General features: G+C 38.5%; 1 protein-coding gene across 5 annotated transcripts; it reads right to left on the reverse strand.

The window, feature by feature from the left end:
- Nucleotides 1-41: 41 nt before the first annotated feature.
- CFLAR (CASP8 and FADD like apoptosis regulator) lies at nucleotides 42-22,513 on the reverse strand. Of its 5 annotated transcripts, none has more exons than XM_080400598.1 (12): nucleotides 19,491-22,512; nucleotides 18,554-18,960; nucleotides 16,472-16,617; nucleotides 13,172-13,603; nucleotides 12,224-12,329; nucleotides 11,656-11,791; nucleotides 11,399-11,496; nucleotides 10,277-10,328; nucleotides 9,470-9,519; nucleotides 8,217-8,295; nucleotides 3,290-3,803; nucleotides 42-2,479 (listed from the first exon to the last, which is right to left on the reverse strand). In XM_080400598.1, the coding sequence occupies exons 4-12, from the start codon at nucleotides 13,465-13,467 to the stop codon at nucleotides 2,335-2,337; spliced, it is 1,476 nt and encodes a 491-aa protein (XP_080256724.1). In that variant the 5' UTR covers nucleotides 13,468-13,603; nucleotides 16,472-16,617; nucleotides 18,554-18,960; nucleotides 19,491-22,512; the 3' UTR covers nucleotides 42-2,334. The 5 variants fall into 5 exon arrangements, with proteins under 5 accessions (XP_080256724.1, XP_080256723.1, XP_080256725.1 ...); XM_080400597.1 differs by having other exon boundaries at nucleotides 16,701-18,960; XM_080400599.1 differs by lacking the exon at nucleotides 18,554-18,960 and having other exon boundaries at nucleotides 9,470-9,516; nucleotides 19,491-22,513.

Consider the following 22,513-nt stretch of genomic DNA (forward strand, 5'->3'; position numbering starts at 1 on the left):
TTTTACTTTAAAGCTCATAGAAGACAAGCTTTTAGATAGTCTGAATTTCGCAAAGAATTATTTTTTATTTTTCTCTTATGTCTGACTTACATAAAATTACAGCAAGACAAATTACATACGTACCCATGGCTTAACAAAAGATTTGGGGTTGCATTTCCCAATTCAAAGCTATTAAAAAGTTTGCATGTACTTTCATTAAAGATGACACTACAGCTTATGAAGTGGAAAGAGAAAAGTATGGGATGTACAGGCTTGCAACAGATGAGTGTTTTTCTAAATTGTGCAATAATACCTTCTCATCACAACTGTGTATGTAACTTCCTAGAGTTAATATGCAAATAAAACTGTATATAAAATTAAAAAAGATAACAAGTGAAAATTTAATCACCATGATATAAAATGTACTTTATATATATTATACAAAATTGTACATTAATATGAATAAATATACATTTTAATCTTAACATTTTATATGGATATTTAAAGACTACAAGGTAACACTTGTTCAGTTGGTTTCTCCTCTTTGTATACTCTTAACAATTCTCATTGATCAGAAGTCTAGGAACCTCTCAAGTCAAGAAGGGTCTGGGTCTACATCACGTAACAAGGATGGAATCCTGAGCACTTTTTAGACTTTGATACATATTTTTTTTCAAATAAAAGTGATTTTTACTTTCAGTGATAAAAGCTACTTTAAAACTAATTTTTTTTTTTTTTTCAGAATGAAACTTAAGAAGCCCGGTTTGAAAAAAAAAATAATAAAAATTATGTCAAGGCAACACCTAAGTAGTACAGCATAGCATCAATGAATAAAAAAAGTCACTGCTACCAGAGTTTACTGGCCAAAACCTCCTAATAATTATGAATATAATGATTGTATACAGTGTATAGTATCAATAACCTGGCTGCCTGTTAAGACTTGGTCTACAATCAAAAGCATTGTTAGTGAAGTTATGTATGTAAGCACACCTGCTTTTTGCTCAAATGAAATGCAGCTACACTAGCAAAAAAATCTTTTTGCAGTACATTTGCTAGAGGAACCAGCATACCCCGTATTAGTAAAACCCCCTTTCCTTTCTGCTTGCATGAAACACATGCTAGGACTTATGATGTAACTACACCAGAAACCAAGCAAGGCACACCAAGGCCTCAAATTTTTTTCCTGGACAGGAGACTGCATTAAGAGTATTAAAAGTCTATATATAAGTGGCCTACATTAGGAGGGAATTAGGATTCCATAAACTCAGTGATAATAAATTTCAATACCACTCATCCAGGTTACGCTGTATACAACAAGCAGGTTACCTGAACTCTTCATGTTAGGCATCTGCTCCACCGGAGAAAAAATTCTTTATTTAAGACAATTTTCACTCACCTTTTTTTAAGAAGATCAAGGACAATTTGAAAAAAAGTATCAATTAATAAAGACCTATCCTTTTTCATAAGAAAAAGTAGCAAAGGTGGGGTGTCTTAAAAGCCAGTGGCTGCTCCATCACATTTAGGTTCAAATACGATAAAGTGCACTTTTATAACTATACCTGGTGCAACAAGTGTGCATCATGTTCCAGCTTCCATAAAACATCTGCCAAAATCCTACACTCTTTAAACTGTGTGGTAGATGACTGTAAGGCCCTGCCACATGCAGACTCATTTTTGCATCAGCAGAAAACAGCCCAAAACATGGCAGACTGTCTCATTTATTAACATATAAACTTTGTGTGCTGTGGACGTACTGACTACACAGGGTTCTAGGTGGACCACAACCTTTCATAAGGCAGGCAGACAGAATATTTAGAAGACCATCTCTCTCCTCCTCCTGTTTTGCTAGTCTGTGGAGGTATGAAAACTAGAACTTGTTAATGAAGAACTAGCTTTGCTGGCTAGGCACTCTTTCCTGACATATTTTCCACTACTAGGTGCTGGGGAAAGCACACAGTGAATTTTAGTGATTTGCACTGGCTTGTATTTGAAGTATCAACAGAAGAACCTAGATCACTGCACTGCTAATAGTTATGCTAAAAAACAACCAATAAACCCCCAAACCCCTGGAAAACCCAACAGCTATACAGTTTAGCGCTCTTTCCACCTTGTTTACCTGTTGTACTTAGTTGTAAGACCTGTTGCAGTGCTATATGAAAGCTGCCATTCTCATCCAAGCTTTCAGAGCCTTCTGTATTAAAACAGAAATAACACATGAAAACGCTTCTAAATCCACAGGTTTGGAAGCAACAGGCATTTTAGATATACATGCAATAACAATGCATAAAGTAAAAAGTATGTGTGAAACTGTCTGAATCATAGTGTTTCTTGTTAGCCACTTCAAACATGTCCTTTCTAACAGCTGTTAAGTGGGAGAAAAAGTTTCTTCCTCAGCGTGTGTTGGAGCAGAAGTGAGTATTGGTGGCTGGGGTCAGCGGTCTGATTCCATTCATAGACTTTCCCGTTCAGTTCCGTATGGATATCTAATATAGAGAGTTTCCTGCAGCAACAAAAGTAAAAGCTTTCTATTAGAGAATGAAGCAAGACACCATTTAAGAATTCACAAGAGAGAAGACAACCTTAGATTCAGCAAGAAGAAAAGTTTCAAAATTCAGTCTTTATTGCAGAGGTTACACCTCTAAAACCCAAGGCTAAATATGTATTTTGGAGACAATCTGTTATAACCCAAATTACTATAATATTGGTTAAGCTAACACGATGCTCTGTGACTTCACAACAAGGTTTTAGAAGCTGTAAAAAGGTACTAAATATTAACCCTGCAACCACCTTGAAAAACAGTTGCTAGCTCGCTGGTAGATCAGTCGTACAAAGAAAACTTCTGTTGGCAAGTTATTTATCCAAACATACCTGGTTATATATCCAAACATACGTGATTTTTTGCTCAGATTCCTTTTGATAATCTCTTTAGATAGACTAAAGTTTTCTGATAGTTTAAATTGAAGATTACAAATTGGCAACATAGTGGCTCCCAGAGTGGCGGGTTAATTAGATCTAAAGAAAGGACAAAATCCTTCCCTCTCAACCCAGGTCAGGTTCTTCCCTTCTCACTCTGCAAGACCAGTGCCATAATACACTTAAAATTTTACTCTCCAGAATCAGAAGCTTCACTCCTACTTTAGATTACCTTCCTGTGCCATCGTTCCAGGATCAGGTATACTTGTCTTTTAACCTATGACACAGCACGGAGACACTTTTCAGGACCAGACAGGATGAAACTTAAGGTTTCTCTTTCTCTAGGACAGCAGGCTGTCACAGGAAAAGGGTTATCTTTTTTCCTGTTTTTATTTACCTTTTATGAGGATTCTGGAGTAGCTCAGCCAAGCAACGTAGATAATATGAGGATGAACTTGGACATTTTTCTAGTATAGACACATCCACCTTGCAGTGACTCCAAAAGATGTCTGCCACTTGGGGGATAGTGACTTTCCAAGGGATTTTTGCACTGGCAATGACTTTCTCATCATTTCCATCTACTTCCAACAGACTAGTGCATTCTCGCTCATTTTCTGGCACAATGTAGGTCTGAATAAAAAAAAGCTTTGGTTTTCCCAGGAGTTCAGGACATGAGTCTGCTGTAAAATATTTCTTTATTTGTTCCAAAGGGAATCCAGAAAAGGTATGGTCTGTACAGAAGATGCTCTGAGGACTTCCATGGCTGACCAATATGCAAACGAAGCTGTCACAACTTCTATGCTTCTGCAACCTTGCAACTTTAAGCAATGTTTGATTCATGGTGTTAATATTTAAATATCTGTGACAATGAACATCATAGCCTAAGCCTCTGAAGGTCTCTTCCAACACATCTGAAAAAAGCAAGATGTAATTAAGTCAGAGCACATCAGGACTCAATCTCAACTATCTTGAATTACAGTATCTACAATATTTTGCTACTGGAAATAAGATGTTTATTTTATCACAAATAAAAAATAGGGAGTACTTGATGTTGATCACAGTACATTACATATTTATAGTGCTATATGCATGCTGTGTTTAATATGACTGATATGTTTCACGATAGCAAAGATATTATTATTTGGCATGTGATCTGTTCCAAACTCCAAGACACTTGTATGCTTTCATTCAGAGCCAGTATCCCAAGTTCCTAGGGTTTAAAATACTAGGCAAGAGAAAACATTAGGAAATGCTTCACATGGAATGTTCCTGAAATGGTAGTGATCTGGATAGCACGGGAATTCTGTTTCACCTTTAAGCTTGTCTCTGAATTACTCTGAATGGTCACTATACATATACAGAACTGCACAGGAAACACAGAGGCTCCCTTTCATCAGTCAAAAAGGAACCTGCTTCAGTCATTTATGCTTCATATTATATAAAATGGACTTTAAGTCGTGAGTTCCAGGTGGAAAATGGACATTGGGTCTTTAACTGTGACAACAGCATTTTTGGGGGGGTAAGCTGAACAATGAACGCTTTCAAATGTGTTAGAAATTAAAGCTGCAGATAACCAAAAATCAAGATTTAACTCTATTGCATTTGTGTTAACCTATGCTGCAGGAAAATGTGCTATGCTCTGAATAACTATTTTGGATGTTTATTAATATGGGAGTGAAGCCAGATACATAGTGGCTAAAGCCACAGGTATTTTTGAAGTGTTCAGAGAACCACAAGCTACTACTATGACCCATTTGTAGCATCGCATCTTTAGTACAAACCACATACACATTGCCCATGCACAGTTTCTGATCTGACAGGACATATCAAGTGCCATGTTTATGTAAAATGCCTTACAGGCACAGAAAGCTAGACTGTTCCCTGGCTTCAAAAGTTTAACAATCCCTAATTAGCACAGGCCATTTCAGAACTAACTGGTAGCAAAGCAGGATGTGTACTACCACACAGTTTTCCTCAAAAAGCCTATAGTGAAAACAGGGAACAGAAGTCGTAACTTTTCTCAGCAAGATACAGGGTAGATACAAACTGTATACTATAGCAAGATGATAAATGGGAACTATAGGGTTTTATTCCAGTTCTGTTGGTTTGATTAAATTTTGTAAAACAATACAAACACTTTCCAGGCCTTTTTTTTTTTTTTTAATAGACAGGAAAATCCCCTCTATTTTAGGCACTGAAACATACTCTCAAAATTCAGATGGAAGATGCAGTATTAATACCGTTTAGCAGTTAACACACTCGATGAAGCACTTCATCCATCAGAGGGCAGTAGTACAGAGGAAAAACGAGAGTTACAGCCAGAGTGCTTTTTCTGTAATTCACTTACCTCACTACCATATACACACACAAAGATACAAAACTTGGCATCACCTTAGACCATACACACACTCTAAGTGTCACAATTACAAAACATTAAACCCAAAAAACTTAGAGCTGATACCTTGGTTTAACAATGAATCAGAAATTACACATGGTAAACTTTGGATACAGCAATTTTAAGGCAAGACAAAACGCAGCATTAAATGATGCAACCTGTAATTAGAAAACACGTTTCTTCAACAGTAATTATCTCCCAACAAACCTCCACTGACTTCTGAGCACTTCCACTCAACATAAAAAAATACCCTTTTTCTCCTCCTGATTGTTTACAACATAAGGATAAGAATTGGCTTCCAAATTAAAAAGTCAAAAGCAGCTATTTACAAAACAGCAAGACTGTACTTACAAAGCAGCAAGGTGCAGTTCAGTTTTAGTTTTATCAGCATCTGATGAATTCACGTTGTTTACACTGGCCATTTTAATTGTTGTAAACCTTGATCCTACAGTACCTATCATTGGTTCAACTTCCTCAGATTAAATCACAGGATAGCTACAGATTCTAATGTTTTCTCATTCTACAGAATCTAACCACAGATACAATTCCTAATGCTCTCCCTGCTCTCTTCTCTTTTTTTGGTATTTTCAGACTTCAGAAGTAGTGTGGCACGACTCTTTAGAATAGTGAATGCCTTTCTAACAAAATGCAGTGTTGTATGTCTTGCCTCTCCTGAATCTCATTAGCACAGTAACGTATTTTAGTAAAAGTCTGGCTTTCTATCATGTTAAAATGCTGATGCGCTGGTCACATTAAACATCTAAGACACACTACAAGTTTTAATTGCTTCTGTATCCAATGCACACGTGTATGGAGACTGAGGCACACTAAGACTTGCTTTGGAAGTTTGGAACAACAGCAACGGAGCCATCTAACATGCCAGCTGCTAAACATGTAACCCTTTCTTGTCCTTTCCAGTCAGCAGACACCCTCCATCACGTTTGCACTTTCTGTTCTTGTACAAGTACTGAAATGACCATATGAGCTCATGAAGAGCACATGCATTGATTATTTATTACACGCACATCTTTGTATTTAGTATCAATTATTACAACAAAGTATATTGCCAGTGCAAAAGATTTGTGCCTTCTAAGAAAGGGAAGATCTAAATTTATGTATCTGACTATGAACTGACATAGCAGTTCCTTCTTTAGTTCCCATTTTCTCTAGTGTATGGGCCTTACTTGCTTTTATACTGTTTAATTTAGAAAACTCAGACCTGGCAGAGTAAAACACTCTTGTTCGATACATCAGGTCAGCACATGCCCATATCCCATTAGAGGCAAGGAAATTTAAAGAGTTTTTTTAAGTAAACAAGGCTATTTTCACACCTCATGCTTTCTTTAGCTATCCACACTGAAATTTCTCCAGCAACCCTTTTTGCATTTGCTTTTAAGAAACAGAACTCCAAGTAGCAAGTAATTATTTTGGTACTAGAACAGATGATCATGCTACCTTCCAGATTAAGGGTGCATAGTAAGTTTCTTACACCAGAAGGGTCATTTGTTCTCTAAAGCTACCATGAAAGAGAAAAGAACAGGAAAGTAAAGCAGCAGGCAACAGAACAGAGCAGGATGTTTGATCCCAAGGGCTGCCCCAACTCCCCAGTCTTTCACTTCTTGCCAGGCTGTCTTACCTTCCTCTTGGTGCAAAGTCAGTATTTCAGGGAGTGGTGGTGGGGGGGTATGGGGTGGAAGAGCAGAAATGAACAAGTGCTTCAGATTGAACAAATTGATTTCTACATCCAGCAATTGCATCCTTGTTTTATCTTTGGCTTTTTGGGTTGGGTTGGTTTTTTGGCCAGAGGTCATCAATAACCTTGGCAGGACAGACCAAAATCAGATCCCAAGGATGCCTCCCCGTTGCATGTAACTGAGTTAAGTGCCTTCCTAGTCGCTCTTCTCCATGCGCAGCAGGATTGTGAATCAGTTCTAGTTTCTGTTACCCTAATGGTAAACTAAGTGTCTTGTTTTATATCATTTACTTAAAATACTACTGTCAAGCAAAGACAAAAATTTTATGGTCTGTGCTCTACATCCATTGCTCTTCAACAACTACATCTGTAATTCTAAGTTGGTCCATCTGTTGGACCATTAGTTATGAGAAAAGATATGCCCACAAACCCTCTTCTTCCCTTACACCTACTAGCCTATTACAGAACTGACTGCAGTACTCTTTTTTTATTTATTATTATTTTAAATTTTTTAAATTTAAAAAAACAAAAACATTTTTGTTTTTAGCCTCCTATTACAATGATTAGAGAGTGGCGTGGGTTTTTCTGTATTCTACAAAGGCAATCAGGAAACCCCCACATTTTAACCATGGCACCGACTACCTTGAATTCTATGTGTAAACTGGGGCTTTTGTTGCTGGTTTTTGAGTTGTGGGTTTTTTTAACTAAACCAAGAGGAAACAAAGAAAATTCCTTTCCCTATAAAGCTATGGTGACGATTTAGTTAAACTGTGTCAGATGTGACAGAGGCCTACACACATTATTGATAAAGGACCATGTGCATTCAGCTATTCAAAATCTATGGTGTCCGATACGATTTCACTTCAAATCCACATCAGTTTTGCTTTTGTTAGCTGTTAGAAAACACTGTCTTTACCACCTCTGCCAATAATCTGCTGTATGACTGTAGATTAACTATTCTGTTGGTCTCTGAACATCCTTTTTCTCCTGCCCAAAATTCAGTTTACCCCATTCCAAGTTTGTTTATTCAAAGATTCTGCACCAAAGAACAAACCAAAATTGTTTGCAATAGTTAGGACAGCTGGCTTTAGAAGACTGACTAGAACTGATAGACCAACTGACTGGGACCAACACTACCCTAGTCTGTCTGGTAAATGTACATCATATTCTTTATACTAAATTGTTCCAGTTATCAGAGATTAACAAGATAAGGAACTTCAAATTCCAGAGACTTACCCGTGTCATTGCCAATACAGTCTATTATCAGGCATACTCCTAAAGGTTGACTTTGCATTCTGTACTGATCATCAGACACCTGAGGAACATGAAGGACAAATTCTGAGTTAATATGTCATTCTCTTAACTTACAGACTTGATTCTTTTCTCAAATATAACCACCTCAGACCTATTCAATTATGAAAAAAACAACAGAATGTAGAGTAGCTAGGTGAAGTCTGTCTACTGGGATGTAGTATGTCATATCTGCACAACAGAAACAAAACCAAAAAATCAGAATACATGGACTAATGATTTTTTTCTCCCTATTTCTAGTACAGGTTTAATTTTTGCATCCTTGTTATGCAATCTTACTACCATAATGATTCTTTAAACAAAGACTAAGACTGTACCAGAAATGAGAAGCAAGTTTGAGACTGAACCTCAACTCTGGACAGATATTCAAATGTGTAAAAAAAACCCTCAAAACAAAAGCAAAGAAAGCAGTTTTATGGGGTGGAGGGGCTTTTTAAAGACCTGGACTATGACAGCAATGATCCTTCTATAGTACTTCCAAACTGATTTCTTTATGTGTAACTGCAGCTGAGATGTTGGGAGCTACAAGCTTCATATTGCCAACACAATAAATGTAGAGAAGTGTGTTCTTCAGGTGAGCAAGCAAGCACTGCCCATCAGAACATTTAATTCTTTGTTGAATGGAACAACCTCCTTGTTCCTAAATAATCTGTAATGACTTTATCACAATTCCTCTCCCCTTCAAAAAGATTACAATTAATTGGCTATAGGTAACTCCCTGGTTCCTGGCCTATAGGGGAGCTAGTGTCCATTCTTATTATTAATACCCAAAGCATGTCTGTCTTCTACGTAAAGAGCCAGGGACAGGAAGAGAATAAAGGACAAAATTTACTGCATGCAAAGAAACCCCACAATTTCTAATGCCAATGACAAGAGGTCTGACTTCCAACAGGTTTTGACTTAGCCTCCACCAATAAATACACAAGTTCTGCGTGTACACCACATGTATGTGCATTTTGCACACTGCTGCTTCCGAGTTACAGCAGATATATTAAAAATATGTTCTTCAAAAGCAATTCATAGAACCTGTTTATGGCTGAGGAAGATATGGACATACACACTGTTCTGTTTGCATGCAACTACAGGAAATCTCAAAATGAAACACAAAGATAACTAAGGTAAGTACCTGCAGAAGTTTTTTTTTATATTTACATGCATACATAAGCACAAGCACATACCTTATGGGACTCTGGTCCTGATTCCTGAACAGACATGTGGACTGGTTCTGCTGCAGTTAAAACACACAGAAGTAATCTTGAATGTAGGAACCAGTGACATTTCTCTGATGCCAGATCAGTTAAAGAGGAACCGCTCCAGTTCAACCAAGTTCTTACTCATCTGGACATCTTAGTGTATGTATCCTATTGAAGTCCAAACCCCCCCCCCCCAAATTTTCACCTCTAAAATGATATTTGGATTGCACTCTACATTGATTGTGACTAGAATAAACAAACAATCTCTCCTACGCTGACAGAATTCAGCCATCTACTCTTTTAAAAATCACCACATGTGAGAGTTATTTTGGGTTTCTAGAAAGAACACAACACACATGGTAATAACCTGGTACTCACTGGACAACTTCCTCATTGACCTGGTGGCAAGTTCACCACTGAACTGACAAACGAACTTCCTTCGCAAGACTTAATGGACACAGCTGCACTACATGGGCCTCCAGAGCCAGCTAGTCAACCATTTCCATGATTTTATTAATAAACTATTTATTCTGTTTATAACAACTTATAATTGTGACAGTGGAAGCCCCCAAAAATTTCAATAAAGCTTTAAGATCTGGCAGCACAAGCAAAGCAAATACAACAGCAAACAATAAGCCAATGCTCAGTTTTCAGAGGTACCAAATACTCTCTGCTCCTGGTGCTAACAGCTGGATTAGACAAACACAACTATCAAACAACAGTCCTTTTGATATAATGAAATTCATCATTTGGCTCTTTTAGATTATCAACACTCAGAGAAAATGCTCTTACCCAGAGTAAGACTTTGTCCATTTTGTGAGTTTTCTTTGTTCACATTCTGGATCTAAAATGAAGAAAAAGGTCTATTTTCCCCTCTCTCCTTCCAGAATTAACAATCATGTGTTCCAAAACACAACACAACAGTATTTTTCTTCCTCTATAAAAAGGATTACATATTTTAGATGTACATCTATCAGCTAATTAAATTAGAAAATAACAAGTAAAAAAAGAATCCTGCCAAAACCACAAACACAGAAAACTCAAAACTGTTCCTCCTCAGAAAAAAATTACCAGCTTGCCACGAACAGCAAAGAACAGCTTATTCCCTAATGGAGTAAAACAAAAAAACTCTGAAGATGTAAATTTTATTTCCTATAGAGTAGCAGGAAGGAACTTTCACTGAATTAAAAAGGCATTTTTAACAATATTAACATAATATGGAAACTTGATGCAAACTCTTTCCTATCAGTAGTCCGGAAAGCAAAGCTCTTGTGGCTTTGTTAGTAAAAACAAATTGCATCACCAGTGTCTTGTATGTAAGCTTTATACACACATATTTACCGAACACGTGACAGAAATAATTTAATCAAATTCATTTAGCAAGGCTAAAGACTTTAAGCAAGTTCATACTATTACAATATCAGACCTAACCCAAATATAGAGAATACTGCATGCAGTAGGATTTGATGGACCTTTCACATACTGAAGTATCTTTGTTAAAATGAGATTAAAACAAACCGCACAAAAAAAAAAACCACAACTGAAAAGCTCTCCTTAAAAAGCCATAACCTTCAGCTGCCAAAGTTAGAAAGCTACTTTTGCTGCAAAGTCCAGAACTACAAACAACAAAAATGTTTTCCAAAGAACAGTCAAAGCAAGTCTGTTCACTTCCCAGAGTAGCAGAAAGTACTTTGGAGATACAGAATTTGTATGTTCTTTAAAGGGGATTTGTCTAAGTCAGAAGATTTAAACCAGACCCTAAACCTAGCAAGTAACAAGAATGAGAGAAATAAACCAAGTAGTATTTTAGTTATTAGCAATCTCTCATTCCTTAAGCTCTGCAAAGATGAATCCCCTTTCAATGTCTGGTGATATTTAGAAATAAAGGATCTGTCTGATTTATTGTATACTTACCCCTGAACTATAAGGAGGATCAATCAGAGTGAGATTAGGGAGAGATGCCTGAAGTGCATTTACATATACTGGCTGAGTATGAACGGAGGGCATTAAAGCTGAAAATTTAACAGAAACACACCATGATGTATCAACAGTTTATAAACCTAAATCTGTAGAGCATGCAAATTCTCAAACTTGTAACTCAATTTTATCTTCAGTAAAAGCATATCTGATCCTTGCTATAAAGAGTAACTGGTGCAAAAATAGCATCTTACCTTCATGTTTGTACTTCTGAATCTTCCTGATCAGGTCTATCCTGTGAATATTCTGAAAACAATTTTCTATCAAATCCAGTTGATTAGGAGTCACCAAATTTAGTTTCTCCAGGTCAATCACAAGAGCTAGAAAACTCTAGAATAGCAACAGAAAACCAAGCTGTCATATCAGTAATTTGTTCTCCATCAGTAACAAAGCAATCCAGAAAATAATGTGGGGAGGTCATAAAGCAGTATTTCATATGATTATTGGTTTGAGATCCTTCATATATGAACTTTCAGATCAATAATACTGAAGATATATTTTTTTTAATTGCTTCTGCTTGTGAGGTTCATGCCAATACCATTCACTACAGCAAGTCTTCACAGTTCCCTCTCACTGTTTCTCATCCTTCTTTCCTTGAATTAGAAAACAAAAGTTGAAATAGAAGCCACTACTCCTTCTCTCTGACTTCTGTCTACTACTGCCTCACTACCCCTTGCAGTACTGTCTCCCCTCTTTTGCTGTCTAGCTACTTCCCTTTTTACTTTAATCTCTTATTGCTCCAGAGAAGACCAGCAAACATACCTTATCTTTTGCCATTTTCATACGAGGTGCATAATCTCTGAGTAGAAAAACAAGAGAACCCACTTCTTCTTTTTCCAGATTCTCATTAATCTCTACCATTAGTACCCTGAAATAAAACTGAGATGTTTCTGAAGGATTGGCTTTCAGCAAAATCCCACTCTTGCCCAACAACCCATCTCCCATGTTCCAGTCTTAATGTACCATCCCCAAATAAACAACAGGAAAAACACCTACCCTGCTCCAAGATCCAATTACAAAATACCTACTTCTTCCTAATCAGCACCTGTGTTACTCAGACTGGCCATGTAATAACCACTGCTAGGAAAACAGAAGTCTCCTTAATACTTCTACAGAGATGAAGTGACAGAATGAGACAGAAAATCCATCTAACTTTTTAACCTAGTTGTTACAGGGGTTTTATTTCAGTGAGAAGTTAGCACTGGGAAATCTTTCATATCAGTAAATATATTTCTTTCTGAAGACTCTCAAAGAAAATAACTGGAGCTTCTTAATTTAAGCCTCTTAAAACTACAAAGGGAAAAGTAGTAAGGGGCAGGTCCTCTGAGAAAAGCTATACCACAAGGCTACGTGCCCAAAGCAAACTAGGAAAGAAAGTATCTCTAACTAATGTTCCTCTAAAATGTCATTTCTATCTGCTAATCTAGAACCGTACAAACATCACTGGTTTTAAGGATTAACATACACAAACTCCTTAAAGACAGATGCTTCTAATGCCATGACACGGAAGAAGCTACTAAGTCTTATTTTAGGGACTAAACTAGACATATTCTTCTCGCTGTAACTCAAGACAATGTCATTTTCTGCTTTCCTTTTACCTTCAAGGCCCATTTAAGAAAGCAACAAAACCCCTCCCAAAAAAACCAAAACCAACCTGCACCCATTTTGAACAAAACAGAGTAGCCATGAAATCTGAAATAGACATATTACCTGTAATCAGGGACAAATCTGAGACTCCTCGCAAGGTTAGCTTCCACTGTTCCTTTCTCAGTCTTCAAAATCCTCCTCAGCAAGTCAAACCTCTTAACTCTGTACAACAGCTCAGACAAGCCAAGGAAAGACAACTTCTCCCTCTCATTCAAAGCCACCAAGACCTCTCTAAGGTTGCCAGTGGCCAAATCAGGAGCAAGGTCTCGGCATAGGAAAACCATCATCTCTTCTTCTTCTTTATCCAATTCTTGTTCAATCTGGTAAATAAGGGCAGCTGGCACTTGGCACCTGGTCATCACTTTGTTGCTGTCCCTTAAAAATTGCCAGCCTACTGTTTTTTAAACAGAAAGCCAACACAACATGAAGCCCATGTCTATCACAGCACTTTTCTGGCGTTCATTCTTAACTAGATGCATTTTTATATAAGCAGTTCTGTGGGAAAGAATTAAAAGGTACTAAATCAGCGATCTGCTGCACAAGTTCACAGTTAACTCTCCTATCTGATATACCTCACTCACAACTAAAACACTAATGTAGTCTACACATACCTGCTGTTCTCACGGGGTTCTCCCAGCTGTTCATTATAGAACAAAAAGTACTTGGTAGGTCATACTGATATGAAAAAAATGAAGCTCTTTTTAAAGTAAAATTACCTTAACACAAGTCTGTAAATTCCGTGGGAAGTGAAACAAAAGTCATCAGCTTGCTGATGAGTAATATTTCAAGTGCTTCTGGAAGTAAGAGTTAAATTCCACAGCAATTTCAGTCTAAAGATCATACCTCTTCCCAGCAGCCCTCCACCCATCTGCTCACCACCACCTTTTCTCCCCTAGAAGTCTCAAGGTATTTTTCAGGAAGAGTTTTGGGGGTTAAGTAGCAGGGTAACACATTGTAGACAAAACAATTAACTCACACACACACCCTATAAAACCAGTGCTATCAGGCAGGCACTTTGCCTTAAATGCAGTCAAAATAAATATTCACAATATTTTAAAACGTTAATTATCTATAAATTCAGGAATGTGTGGATTTTCTTACTTACTAACATAATTTAAAGTGATTCCAATCTGAATGAGTTATTGGAGTTTTAAAGATTCCCAACACACACTCTCCAATGCGCAAAAACACTGAAGAACCATACAAACAAAAATTTCCAGCCTTAAGTATGCAAACTGGTTAACTCTGAAGGTACAGATAAGCCAAAGACTGCCCTTTTTTCATGTGACATTCATGTTTCACCATACTGAAAACTGAAATAAAAATTCAAACCTAGGAAAAACCCTACCCTTTTGATTAACAAAATAAGTAGGGTGCTATGCTCAATTTCCACTGCCACCAATATCGAAATTCAATCTAACCTTCTCTGATCCCAATTACCTACATGGAGAAAGGTGAAATGAGCAGCCTCAAGACAAATCTTAGCCTCTCATCCCTTTTACAAGGAATTCAGTCACTATACTGCATAGCTATGTTTAAACCATTCCGAAAAGCAGACGCCAATTTGACTTCAAAGCCTCATACACTGAAAGACTCTAGCATCTGGATAACATTGTTTAAAGCATTTTCTGCCTTTGTTACACAGTCCTGAAGTTACAATCAACAATGTCACATAGTGTCCATGCATTAAGGAGAGAAGATAAACTCATCTACAAGCTTCTCCACCCCCCCCCCCCCCACTCCAATGCTGTTTAAATGAAAAATAACTCTATACATCCACCTGACCTTCTTCAGAAAGGGAGTAAGAGTTGAATTTGATTAAACCCATGGATTGCGTTCCAATGCCGACTAAAAGAGAGCTATCAAATTTAAATTCCTAAGGCAAAGTCTCCTTTATCTACATCTATCCCAGTGAGCCCTATTTTCTATGGTGTTAAAGACTGCAGTGGCTTTCTCCTCACAATGGCAAGTCATCAGTCTTAAAAAAAAACCCAACAAAAAACCAAGCACTGTTAATCTTGCTGATAGTATCTGAATCACTAGGGCGTTAGAACACAAGTAGCTGCTATGACCTCAATGTCCCACCTTCAGAAGAAAAATAGAAGGGGGAGGTAAGGAAGGGCAAGCTGTAAAGTATCATAAAGCCACCACATTAGAAGATGCAAGCATTACTCAAGTACTCCTGCGCTTTCATACCACAGTGTAAATGATACCTAATGTATATGCCACAGAATCCTCAAAATGGCACTGAGGCCACTTTGGCTCATTTTCAGAAGCACAGAGCACTCAACAGTTCTAAACAGACTGTGCTAAATACCTAAAGAAAACACACAATTATAATACTCCTGCTACAGCACACAACCAGAAAAAAGCAAAGCCAGTCCTCTCTGATACAGTTCTGTTCTTCAGAACCCAAAAGGGTCAGGCACAAACACGTTTTTTTCTCTTATCACATCACACCATTTAGGAACTTCAGAGAATTAAATGCACTGTTTGCTCTAAATACAACAGCATTTAACCCTAATGTAAATAGTACCAATAGCAAAGTAACTCACAAACAGAAATGAAACATCAGTAGAAGGTGCTTCTTTCAAAGAGCTGGGACCACAGTATTTTTAATACAGCAAGCTGACAAGTTTTGTTTCCAACAAAAACAGACTGGGTAGGCAAAATACTTGTTCTTTTGAACCTGTTCTAGTTCACACATGGACTTGTAATACTACCACTTGTACAGCTTGGGTGGAAGGGGCAGGGTGGGAAAATGTTCAGGCCTCTAATAAGCAGAGGAACCCCTCATGAACTGGAATGCATTTTGTACTGTTTTCTATCAGAGGAAAAGCATATTTATTGCAAACTTATTTGCAATCTAGCATCAAACATTAGGAAGAATACTGCAGAAAGACAAAAACTTTTCCTGAATAATGCAGTCAAGAAGGAGGCACAAAACGCTGTCTCATATGACAACACTTCCCAGGTACACACCAATGGGACATTCAAAAGAGCTTGAGGAAGTCATATTTATGACTCACTCTAAAGGGAGATGGGAATTTAACAGCTTTTGCCCATTTTCAGAAATTTCAGATAAACTTTTTTTTTAAAACTACTTTAGTTGATTTTTATGTTATCTTTTAAAACTAGTTTTTAAAAAAAAAAGAGCTATGCATGTGTGATAGGGAGGAATCTCCTACAGAGGTAACATTTGAGACACGCAAAATTACTATTTATATGTTATCTTAAAAATAATCTGCCTTTAAAAAACACATACAAATTATTTATTTTGTGAACTTCCTTTATATAACATAAATCACACATTCATTATAAAAAAAATGCTGATCAATACTTCCACTGCTGAAACTCCCTTACCTGTATGCAAGTCTGTCCACAAGAACATTGGAAGACTGACATCTGACCATTGCTAAATCGCTGATCCAGATCCAGTACACACTGGTTTCCATCCAGCATTTTCCGATGATGGTCCATAGGCAAAGCTGATTACATCAGCTTGTTTTCTGTTGGACAAATAACAACATCACAAATTACTACTGGGGGCTACTTCCTAATTTGGAGGGGGGGGGGGGGAAGGAAAAATGACCTAGGATCTATGCATTCTTCTGTATGATTCCACTTCCACTGGTCTACTGAACCAGGAATGATGGTCCAAATTAAAGGAAAAACAACTGTGCACATATAGTGATGTCAGTAACATTCATTCCCCCAGAGTGAATGAGTAAGAGCAACATGAAGTAAGTATTCAGTATAAACTAAAACAGTTTATAACTTTGCATCCAAAAACTATGTCACTGTATTTTGATAGCAGGAAATGTCACGCTGCCCGATACATTCCCATCTGCATACATCTGAGCCAGATCCACTTCACTATGAAAGGTGAATGGCATCATACTTCACCCTTTCACCTCATATGACCAGTTTTGCATCATACAGTTATCATAGCTGCAACAATTAAAAAAAAAAAAAAAAAAGAGAAAACCTGTGACAAGGTAAAACTCAGCAGCCTGGCTTTCATTTTAGGTTACCTGGGCCCTGCAAGGAAAAGTTACTGAATATGATTTCTTTACAAGGAAGGAAAGAAACACAGATTATCTTCTTCAGAGGAAAGAAAAAGGTTCACGGTCATCAGAGATTAAACTGCCCCAATAGTTTGTGCGTTCACATGCATGTGTGATTTGCCAGTATTGCTACAAGAAAACACTCAAGATTTTTCCTCTTCAGTTCAATGTTTCATGCATTGAGTAAAGATTTCAATGCAAAGCTTAAGGAGCATGAAGATGGTTGAAAAAAAGAAACCTAAAGTGCTACACATTCTCATTTACAATCCCGATTTAGAAGAAACCCAGAATTATTCCAAGTAGGTGAAGTGTAACAGGATGACCACCACTGACAGGTGAAAGGATACTGCAAGATCACCTCAGTAACATTCAAGGCAGAGCAAGAGAAAGGGGCAGGCCCACACACAAACAACGGTATCTCAATATCTCTTTTCCTCCCGCATTCAAAGAACAAGAAAAAACCCTGGCATGCTGAGGGAAAGTGACTGGTGAGGGGAGAATTTTCTGAAAGTCTGGCTATTTTAGTTCACTATCACCCCAAATTTTCACAGAGGAAGGGCTCTTCTGGGAAATAGTTTTAGGGTCTCTGGTAAGAAAATCACCAATTCTAGGGTGACTCATCTGTCCTCTTGTCCCCAAAATACACTGGAAAGAAAACACATGTCAAGCAGATAGTACCAAAGTGAGTGCATTTAAATACAAGTTTCTGGGTTTATTTAACTTTCAGATTATACTGAACAAACTAAGATTTTAAAGCTGGTGAAATTTGACACATACTGCACAGGAAAACCACCTCTGTCACAGGCATTTTTGTCTAAGTCTGCCCTGACTTTCAACCCCAGGTATTACACTGTAAGCAAGGTTCACAAAAAGAATTATTTTTTTTTTTAAGGTAAACACCTGAGAATATCAGCAAGCATATTTATTCCAAACCACATATCATCTCCATTCTACACTCAAACAGGTAGAAAAACATCTGTATGTTCATTAGCTTCTGTGAAGCTAATAAAATGGATTATACTCCTATTTTTTAACTATTTCACACCACCCCCAGTCCATACAGAATACAACCAAAATCAGGGATAGATGCCCCCCCTTTTCCTTCCCCAAGGAGCAAGCAATAACAACATACTAAAAATCCACACACAATGACGCACAAGGCTCCAGTTAACTCCTTGCTGGCAGTTAACAGGTGGAAACTGGTATGCGCCTACAAGGCTCAAGTGATTTTACTCTCCATTGTTTAATACCATGCATGAAACCTTGTTCCCATGATTGCAACACAAACGTTGCACAATATACAAATACCAATGTGATTAACAAGGTAAAAGAGAAGTGTCCCGTATTAAAAATGTTAAGTCAACATATCAGGACTCACATTAAGAGGGAAGATATTTCAATAGAAGCAAGGAAACATTTCACACTCCAGACATGGTCTACAATTAGAGTCTGTCATTCCTGACAGAATTTGTTTCTTTAACGTTTCACAACAATCTCTGCAGCAGCAAAACCAGGATATAACATCAGTGGGTGTAATCTGATTTGGAATATGATATTTGTTTCACAAGATCAGCTCACGTGGAAGCCCCTGCACTAAAGGGAGAGAGTTAGGTAGGTTACTTTGCTACAGGAGGCAATAGCTGCCTTTTGTGCTTCCTCTGCTCTGCTTTGCTTGAAGAGGTAGAGGTGGTGAAACCAGAGGTAACTGCATTTTGAGTCTGTATCATCTGGCATTTTCCAAAGTGCTGAATTATTTGGAGCATGCTCCAGAATTTTCACGCTTCCCTATAAAAGAAAGAGGATTTGGTACGAAATACTCAGGGAAAACAGGGAAATCCCTCAATAACTTACACATTCCTCATTACCGTATTAGGCTTAAATAGTTCGTTCTCGGTGTAAACTAGTAGCGACCACGCTAATTTTTTTGAGACGCACGAATTTCACACCCCAGTCCTCCTAATACAACAAACCAAACTACAACTGGTTTTACCGCAGGGAATTTATGTAGATTTCCATACAATTAACCACGCCATTTTAAATCACACTCGGAAAACGAAGCACGAGGAACCTCCGCGCTGCAAGATAAAATAGTTTCGGGCGGACGGGCTGCGTCGGGTTCCGTTCCTCCTCACGAGGAAGGTCAAGCTCAGGCGCCAGCAGCGCCGGACGCCCCGGCTCTCCGTCCCCGGCGAGGACCGGGCCTAGACAGGGAAGACGACTCGGTCCCGGCGCACGGAGTGTTGGGGCACCTTTACTGAAGGAGCAGGCTGGGAAGAGAGGCGTGAGGGAAAGGAAGAAGAAAAAGTGTAACGCACCGTGAACGTCTCATCTACCGCAGCAGGGCCACGTCCGGCGCTGGGAGCGGGGCGGAGAGGGGGTGGTACCGGCCTGGCAACAGGCTCCGGGCGTGGTTTCGAGTATCGCTTCTTCTTCTCTTTCCGTTTGTAAGACGCGCGGAGCGCTTTGCGCTCGTAGCTCTTACAGCTATCAGAGCAACCTGAGCCGCCTCTACGTGTCGGCAGCAGCGCTGTTCAAGGCAGAGACCTTCCCTCGCTGAAGGACGAGGGAACTGGCCGCCTTACCATCACTGCATCTGCCGAGCCACGTTCGCTAACCCTCACGATTTTATCGTGAGTCCGGCCGTTAGGTGTTTGGGGTGAGGCGAGGGAAGCATTATGCTTTGCGTGTTGTTTTATAGTCTGTTTCAGGAGGTGAAACTCGCAAGCGGCGCGAGCAAGGCTGCCCCTGTTCCTGCCTCGTAAGATGGCGGTGGGGCTGTGGCGGAAGGGACGTCTCCTCCCGCGCGCCGCTTCCCGCCGCTGCCTCTGGCTGTCGGTTGCGTACGAAATGGCTTCCGACTCGCCGGGGTGCTGGCAGCGCCGTGAGGAGAAGGGGCCGATAGCAGGGTGGGCTTCAGTTCAGTGCGTGTGTAGGTGTTTACGGGACTCTGCATTTTTACTGGCTGCTGGTATGAGGGCAGACGAAGGAGCTTTGTGTTGTCCTCAGTAGCCGTTCAGTGTTAACAGACCGTTGATCAGTGAGCAGTTACAGGATCGGGGTTGGTGCGGGCCTGTGTTTTGGCGGGAGTTTGTACAGAAGTAAGCCCTTGGTTCGCGTCGTGCTCTACCGCTGGGTTTGTTCATAGTGAGGATAATGTTGTACAGGTGTGTGAAACTTGCATGCTTCCCGTTATTGTATAATCTTCAATAAATTTTAAGTAATGCCTTGTCCCTGTGAACTGGGTGTTGTCATTCCCTTGCTATAATCCCAGCAGCTTTCATGAATGACTTGCTCTGAGGTGCTGGTTATGGTGGATGGACCTGCTTTCTTGAAGGCCTAAAATCTAAAATACTGGGATGTTTTATCTGCTGAAATAGACAAAAGCCACCTCCGTATGTGGTGAAATCAAGACACATTATATTTAACTCCCAGCTCAATGGATTTCAAAGCATTTACAAAACAGTCAGTTTTTATGCTGCTAAAAATACAGGAGTGGAAGCACAGTACTCTAGGATAGCACGCTGTTGTGCGGAGTCACACTCGCTTTGGAACTGCAGGGAACATGGAGGCAGAAAGTCATCACCCAGACTAGAATTTTGTGAAGTACCAAGCAACTGCGCTGTTCTGAAAAAATACCAGGGTTCTTACTGAAATTGTATGATCAGGCTCTCACTTTAAAATCAGTCATTCAAGGGTATCACGGTGTCTCTGCTATTAAGACATAGCATTGGATCGGTGCTGATTCGAAAGGAAACCAGCTGCCTGTTGTGAATTAATATGCACACTTGGATCTGTTCTGTACAAACACCTAAAGACTTGTACAGGCTAATAGAGATTTTAAGGAGATGGTATGGCTGCAGGCTTATGAAAGAATGTTTTTTTTTTTTTTTTCGAAAATGGTTCTATGAATGATCTACCAATTTAACACTGTCATTACTTAAGCTTCCAAAATACTCTTTTGTTTACTTACTCCACTTTTCCGTAATTTATCTAATTTTTATATTCTTATTAAAGAGTTTTCACATTTGTATGGTTGCATTAATGAGTTGTATGCAAGTTTTTTTCATTCCCCCCCCCCCCCTTTTTGAAGTTAAAATACTACTTTGTCTTCATTGATACATTGTCATGTAAACTGGAACTGTAAATCAGTGTAAATATAGCACATAGGGCATAACACTTAAGATCAGATACGACTGAGAAGAGATGGTCCTATATATTTCAATTTAGCAGGCTTTGGGTATAAATCTCCAGCTTGGACATACTTCATTTGTTTTCATAACAGGTTTGATCTATTTAATTTTGTAGAGTCTCTTAGTTATGTAAAACAAAAAAAATCTTAAGAATTTATGCCTCCTGAAATACTATGAACTTGTATTTATGCTGTATGTTTCAAAATCAGACTTGGTATGGTCTGTGTGAGTGCATTCTATCTGTATATATAAATGGTGTCACGAGTTTAATTAGTTACATCTTGGTGTTGCTTTTATTATTATTATTTTTTAAATGGCTAAGTCACTAAGGGAAGAGACCCATTTTTGAGAGTTTGTCTTCTCCAGTGGAACAATGGTAAAATGATTATTTGACTTCAGATTTCCAGATTCCTATTGGCCTGCAGCTGAGAGTAGAGAACATACAGAGCATCTGTGAAATTAGTGCCCTGTCATATATGTAAAACAGTTTGAATCAGTCCCTGAGTGTTTTGATACCCATGATGAAATCAAGAAACTCAATTGGAAGACAAACAGGGGTCCTATGCACGCTCCTTGTAAAACCCCTTGAAGCAAACATTCTTAACTTCAGTTAGCTGCATGTGAAAAATGCATTGATGTAAAAAGCCTATCTAATAGACGCCGATCTGGCAAAGACCTAATTGCAGGATAGAAGCTCCTAGTTTGAGAGCTCAAAAAAGAGGCTTTTTGTCAAAAGGTTTTCAGGAGAGATTTCAAGGCAAGCTAACAACACAAACTCACAGTTATAATCTGCTATTTAAACTGTAACTGCCTCACATCATGAGAACAGCTATTCCATTATGCTCTGAAATATAAATGTCAGAGACATTTAATTTGTTCTGCAATGTAGTCGTCGTATTGGAATCATTTAGCTTGTTTAACTTCTCTGTAACATACAAATTTGGAAGATCATGCTAATGATGTAAATAATATAGGTAGCATTGAAAGGGTTAAGGCCCAAGAACAAGGAAAATATCATAAGCACCATAGATACTTACCTGAACAAAAAAGGCTCCAGATGGTTGTGGGATAGTTATAAGGCCACCAGAACAAGGAAACTCATAAGTACTAGATACTGAGCTGAACAAAAGGTGCTCATGGTGTTATAT

The sequence above is a fragment of the Falco punctatus genome (assembly GCF_963210335.1).
Source record: "Falco punctatus genome assembly, chromosome: 8".
NCBI classification, from domain to species: Eukaryota; Metazoa; Chordata; class Aves; order Falconiformes; family Falconidae; genus Falco; species Falco punctatus.

What these genes read in the sequence shown, in the direction of transcription:
- CFLAR (XM_080400596.1), bottom strand. Translation starts at nt 13,467, where the DNA reads ATGACCAGGTGCCAAGTGCCAGCTGCCCTTATTTACCAGATTGAACAA. An exon ending in CAGGACCAGAGTCCCATAAG is followed by an intron (nt 8,296 to 9,469) that starts GTATGTGCTTGT and finishes CATGTTCCTCAG; the next exon opens with GTGTCTGATGATCAGTACAG. An exon ending in CTCCAGAATCCTCATAAAAG is followed by an intron (nt 2,480 to 3,289) that starts GTAAATAAAAAC and finishes TTGTTGCTGCAG; the next exon opens with GAAACTCTCTATATTAGATA.